Source organism: Phyllopteryx taeniolatus, chromosome 9 (genome assembly GCF_024500385.1).
Source record: "Phyllopteryx taeniolatus isolate TA_2022b chromosome 9, UOR_Ptae_1.2, whole genome shotgun sequence".
Lineage (NCBI taxonomy): Eukaryota > Metazoa > Chordata > Actinopteri > Syngnathiformes > Syngnathidae > Phyllopteryx > Phyllopteryx taeniolatus.
In genome coordinates, this window is record NC_084510.1 from 19,484,398 (window position 1) to 19,490,484 (window position 6,087).

Below are 6,087 nucleotides of genomic sequence, written 5' to 3' on the forward strand. Positions count from 1 at the left end.
ATTGCAAATAATAGCATGCAATGAAAAGGAAAGTAAAAAACAGTTTATCCAGTAGTATTGTGCCGGTTTGCCATCCAGTTCAGTTTGTGGTAGTTATTTTTGCATACACATTCTCTTCACCAGATATTTTCAGAAGTGTCTTGTTGTAGTTTATCTAAAGATAAAGAGCTGCCTTAAAGGCTTTGCAGACAAGTAGTTCTTATGTGAGAGAGCTCCGGACCTGCAGGGAGCGAGACATCGGCTAAAAATGACGGTAACGGAAAAATGAGATTTAATGAGGTGTAAAGGATGAGACATGCCCACAGCCACAGATGGAAGTGGGGTGGACAATTTAGGCATGGTTTATTGTGAGTAATGGTGGACAAAGTGTCAAAGGCGCATTAACGGGAAAACAATCATTTACTGTTTTTTTTCCCTCTCATCTTTGGGGGGAAAAAAAAGAGAATCAAAACCTTCCCTTCAAGTTTTATTTGCTATGCTAATTCTTTGTATTAATGAATTATACATTATCCACTCAGTTTTGGATTTCTGTTATTGTGACTGACTGCTGATTATCTTCCGTCTGTCCATCAATCTGTCTGCACACAGACCAACATAACTATTGATCCTACCACCTACCTACCTACCTACTCACAGTACTTATCTAGCTACCTGTCTACAGTATCTACCTACCTGGAGCAGGCCTACCTACAAGACATGTTCTTACCGACCTACCTACCCACCCACATTACCTACCTACCTACAGTACCTACAACACATACCACCGATCAACCTGCCTACCTACCGACAGTACCTGCCTTCCTTCACAAACATCCTTCCATGCACATACTTCCCTACAATCCATCCTTCATGGATCCATGAAATAGAAATTGCTAGATACCAGACTTACAGTGTCACAGCAGGCCGGGTCCAACATGGCGGCCGAAGCATTGAGCAGGCTCAGCAGCTGGGCACTCCGCCAGCGCTCCACCGGCAGGTTCCTCCGCGGGTAGATCTTCCTCAGAGACAGCAGAGCAGCTGTCACCAACTAGAGCCACAGACCAAGGAACGTGAGCATCATCGTACAAGGTTGTGAAAGTAAAAGACTAGATAAAGAAGATTAAAACAAATACATCTAAAAGATAGGAGAAGGAATTGCAAGCATAAAATGTATGGAAACTACTTGTAGTGTCTTTGTGTTAGATGTTGGATGTGCCTTTAAGAGGTGGGGCCTGGTGGGTTGCATATGACGTCGGTGAGTCTGCACGTGAGTGTCTGGGCCTGAGCTGTGGTTGACACCAGCTCCTGCGTGAGTGTTCTCATTGTGTTTAAGTGTTTTGCTGTTCTCCTGGCATTCAATCAACATCTGAAAATTGCTGTGACTGTGGCTCTCCTTTCCCACATGCATTGGCATTACAGGAAGGAATGGAAAAATGTTTAGAATTGCCCATCGATGTCATAAGATAGCGGCAAAGCACTACATGGAGCTCCTTAACTCACTTTAACATAGTTCCGTGGTACCAAGATGCCACAAGATGGCAGCAAAGCACAACATGTAGCTCCTCAACTCGGATCAACATAGTTCCTCTGCACCATAATGCCACAAGATGGCGGCAAAAGCAATACTATCATATTAGACAGGACTTTTGGCCTGAACACAAAAACAGTGAATGAAACCTGAGTGTGAGGGCCAAACTCCTCAGTGAGCTTCTTCCAGGGATGCTCATACTCCACAAACATCTGGCTGAGCCGTGGGTATGAGGGGTCCCTGTGAGATGCAATGAGGCACGTGAGAAGAAAACAAAGTGGGTGACGCATTATGGTAATGTCCCATTGTAAATATCATGTCGTCTCACCTGCTTCCTTTGGTCATCTCATGAGCGCAGTTGAACATACCGACCAAAGCCTTCTTCTCGTCGATACGCGCCAGTGTAACGATAACCGAAGTGTATGTGATGATCAGGTCCAAGTAGCTCTTGGTGAAGTCAAAGTTTATGGCCTATAATTAGACATTTCAACACATCAGTCACTTTAAAGCTGGGTACACGCATACCAGTAAAGGGGCCGAATTTGAGCATTTTCTCTCCCTTCCAATCAAAGTCACCAAAAGCCTGTCTGTAAAAAAAATAAATACCCAGAGTATTACCCTGTGGTCATGCAGGCCGGAATTAAACTTTTAATTTGTTTACATTTTTTTTTTTTTTTAGCTTCACTTAACAGTAGCAGCTGGTCAATAAAGGTTGTTAGGGCACCACCCCACTATGCACGGTTGTCATTACTTTCCTTGAATGCTAAAATATTACTGATGAATTCAAAAATGTTTGAGATGCATACTGTATAAGCATATAGTTCATGATGAGAAAAGTGGTCTCGCTCGTGTGGTGTGCAGTAGCTCCTCTTCAATGCAATAGATAGGACCAAGGTTGGGCGCAACATTCCAGTGCCCCGAGCTGACCGACATCACATCCTGGCATCCTGTAGCTCTGTCATGAATTTTGCAGTCAGTGTTCACTGTTGTACCCATATTTTTTGCTCTAAATGTTTGTGTGCTTATTTTAAGCACTGTACGAGCCTTGGAATGGGTGAATTAAAAGGGTAGAAATTACTTCCATAATTCGAATCATGTAATAATTTAGTCAAAAAGAGAATTTAATGACAATGTTAATGATGTTAATAATGTTTAAATGCGCCAATACATGTCACTGCGTAACTGTGGGGTGTGTTAAGAGTGAATTTTCCTCCTCGATCTGCTCAGACAATGCTCATGGCCAGCAATCATACTTACAATATCGAAGAAACACTGGCTGGCATCTATGGTGTTCAGTAACTCATAGACGTGGTCCTGACTCAGACAAAAATTGAAGAAGAATTTGATTAAAACCAAACCGGGACATCAACAAAGCAATAACACGCACATCAGTTGTCAGTGACATCCTATGCACGACACCAGACATGCAGATGATTTCATCACCAAAATGAAATTGCATGGGTTTGTCACCAGGATTGAGTTATCATCTTAAATACCATGATGCCTCAACCTCAATTATGCAAATGCTCACAGGAGTGTCACAAAGCGCACCCAACTAAACCCCCAAAAATTTGAAAATCAACTTATTTTCTATGTCAAACTAAACCACTCTATATGCAAATGTGACCTCCCACAAAGATTAGATGGGAGGAAACAGAGAAAAGGTACAAAAAAAATGCTTTGGTCTATGTAATTTTGAATATAGTTATGTGTAATTTGGAGAATTAAATTAAATTAATTAATTACCCTGAACTCTACGACGTCCAGAAAGGAGTCATAGTAGCTTGTTGTGGCTTCCATCACTTCAGACTTTTGTCGCTGGATGCTGGTCAGACTTTGCTATGATAAGAAAATGATTATTTCTTATGAGCACAATAATATAGCTTCATAATCAGAAAAGACAACAACAAATTGCTTACAATGTTTCCCCGAAAGTCAATGTTTGGGAATTTCTTGGTGATATATTTAATGGCGGGCTCCATCATCTTGTCTGTAAGGATGGGTGGCCGCAGCTTGACATCTGCACAGATCTGCAGCAGAGATGGGGGAAAAAAACATTTGATTTGACTTTATTATTATTAATTATCAGGGAAAATAAGCCTCGAAATATATATATATATTTTTTTAAAGCCAGGAGTTCTCATGCGGTGTCACGTCATGATAGCCGTAGAACAAGAAATGGAACTTATTGTGACTGGCTGCTTCATTATATAGGATTTTTCATTGAACGACAAAAACATGGCGTGATTGTCAAGGAAGAAGCAAATTGCCGCAAAGAGAGGAAACTGGTGAGAATCAAGGAGAGAGTGTGGATATTTTGAGAAGCTGTTGCTCGCGATCATTCGCCCCATTGACTGACTGCAGCTGTGCATTTCGCCGACAGAGACACATTCACACCTGAGGACAATTTCGAGTCTTCAATGAATCGAACTTGCATGTTTTTAGAATGCGGGAGGAACTGGAGTACCCAGAGAAAAATCACACAAGAACAGGGAGAACACGCAAACTTCACACAGGAAGGCTAGGGTCAAGATTTGAACCCAAGACCTCTCGACTGTGAGCCCGACTTGCTCACTATTACACCATCCTGCCAAGCTTTCTATTCAGTGTTGAGTAGTAGTGTTTTCATGCTGGGTGTTTAATTGCGGTAATGTCTGTTAAATGCCACAAGGTGACAGTATCGTCCTACGAACAGCTTCCTTTTCAGACTATTTCAAAGGGTGAGTAGTTTTACTTTATTTAAAATTTTATGACACAATTTCTGCATATGCTTGTATGGGAGTTACTCAAAATATTGCATATGTTTAATGATTGTGATACTATGAGCACGGACCAAACTAATTAACTTGACATTTGTTGTCCGATGGGAAAACTTGTTTTGCAATGAGAACAATGATATATAGACAGAAAAAAATATCACCTGATGAGAATGAATAAAAATGCTCCCGCTTCTCCCTTCAGCCAGCAATCCACAATGTGACCTTGAGCTAGGTAGCGAGCGTCCAACGGGGTATGCTATTACTGTGTAAAATGACTGACTTCCTGACTGACTGACTGAAGTCAGGCTGAAAATAAAGTGGGAGCCTTTAGAGAGAAGGGTAATAAAGTCTAAAAATATATATTTTTAAAACATGTAAAAGTGGAAGCATGAATATGAATCATTTCCTCAAAATACATATAAAATATGCATAAAAACTGTATCTCATTACAGTTGGAATAGTGGTTAGCGCGTCTGCCTCACAGTTCTCGACTTTGGACTTCCTGTGTGGAGTTCACGTGTTCTCCATGCGATTACATGTTGCCCCCACACAATCCAAAAACATGCATGTTCGTTTCATTGAAAACTGAATTGTCTACAGGTGTGAGCGTGAGTGGTTCTTTGTCCATACCGTGCGATTGAGTGGCGACCAGTCCAGGGTGGACCCCGTTTCTCTCGCCAAAAGTCAGCTGGCATTGAAGACTGGAAATTGTCTATAGGTGTGAATGTGAGTGTGAATGGTTATTTGCGATGGTTGTTTACTCTGCAATTGCCTGGTGACTAGTCCAGGGTGTATCCCACATCCCTCACCAAAAGGAAGCTGGGATAAGCTCCAACTCACCTGTGACCCTAATGAAGGCAAGCCCTCTCCGATGGGTGGCTGGATCTTATTAGATTGGTTATTTTCGATTTATTTAACAGTTTCAAACTAAATGAACAGGGTGATGACTGACAGTTTGGACCCACTTCCTGGTTACACTTCCTCTTTGGTCGGGGGAAGACAGGAAGTGCGCTAAACATAACAAGCAGCAGACACTTTTTTGTTTCGGTTCAATTGCAATGACCTTAAAAACTGTAATCGGACTTCATAAGGTGAAGCTTATAAGTCATGAAATTATACATTTTTAGGTAGCCCATAAATTCTACAATTTACAATTTTTAACTTATATACCTCCCGCGACCCTTGTGAGGATAAGCGGCTCAGAAAATGGATGGATGGAACTTATATACCTAAGCTTTATTTCGTCATCTGTCGTGCAAAATGAAACTATACTGTACATGCTTTAATTAGATCATAAATTGATCATTTAATATACATCTCTGTAGTCGACTGTGAATGTGACTCAAGTTCCTTATTTCTTGTCTTTGGTTCTGACTGTTTTACTTCTCTGCTCACCTTCTTGATGTAGTTCATGCGTATCAGCACCCCATTCCCCCTCTCATTCAGGATGGTGAGCTTTTCTGCCAGTTTCTGATGGTTCTCCATGGTCCTCCCCCAGCTCTCCGTTAACTCCGCACGAGCCTTGGCCTCCACACAGGCTCTTGGAAACAAGCGAACACACCCGAGGTGTCACCCCTGCCTCTGAGGCTGGGTCACATGGCGCTTGTGGTTGTGGGTGGAGTTTGGTCGTAATCGTCCATACGGTTACAGCATATGCCAACAAGCAGATATGAGAAATATTAATAGAGAAGATACAGTCATGTGCCTTGTCATTACTTGTATATTTACTACAAGTCTGCACGGTTATAGTAATACAATTTGTGAAATGAGGAGGTAATACTTTTTATTGTCCTCTGTTAAGGATGATATAAGTCATAATTT

General features: G+C 41.5%; 1 protein-coding gene across 5 annotated transcripts in view; it reads right to left on the reverse strand.

Moving 5' to 3' along the window:
• Window positions 1-5,859, reverse strand: part of nckap1l (NCK associated protein 1 like) — a 29,125-nt gene extending 23,266 nt beyond the window's left edge. For 2 of the 5 annotated variants that reach the window (XM_061785260.1, XM_061785259.1), the window contains exons 1-7: window positions 5,662-5,856; window positions 3,427-3,537; window positions 3,254-3,346; window positions 2,765-2,821; window positions 1,836-1,978; window positions 1,657-1,747; window positions 890-1,027 (exon numbers count right to left, since the gene is read on the reverse strand). In XM_061785260.1, the coding sequence (XP_061641244.1) occupies window positions 890-1,027; window positions 1,657-1,747; window positions 1,836-1,978; window positions 2,765-2,821; window positions 3,254-3,346; window positions 3,427-3,537; window positions 5,662-5,751 (723 nt within the window). In that variant the 5' untranslated portion in view covers window positions 5,752-5,856. Of the gene's footprint in view, window positions 1-889; window positions 1,028-1,656; window positions 1,748-1,835; window positions 1,979-2,764; window positions 2,822-3,253; window positions 3,347-3,426; window positions 3,538-5,661 lie in introns of all 5 variants that reach the window. The other 3 variants (XM_061785258.1, XM_061785261.1, XM_061785262.1) reach the window with 3 other exon arrangements.
• Between the last annotated feature and the right edge of the window lie 228 nt (window positions 5,860-6,087).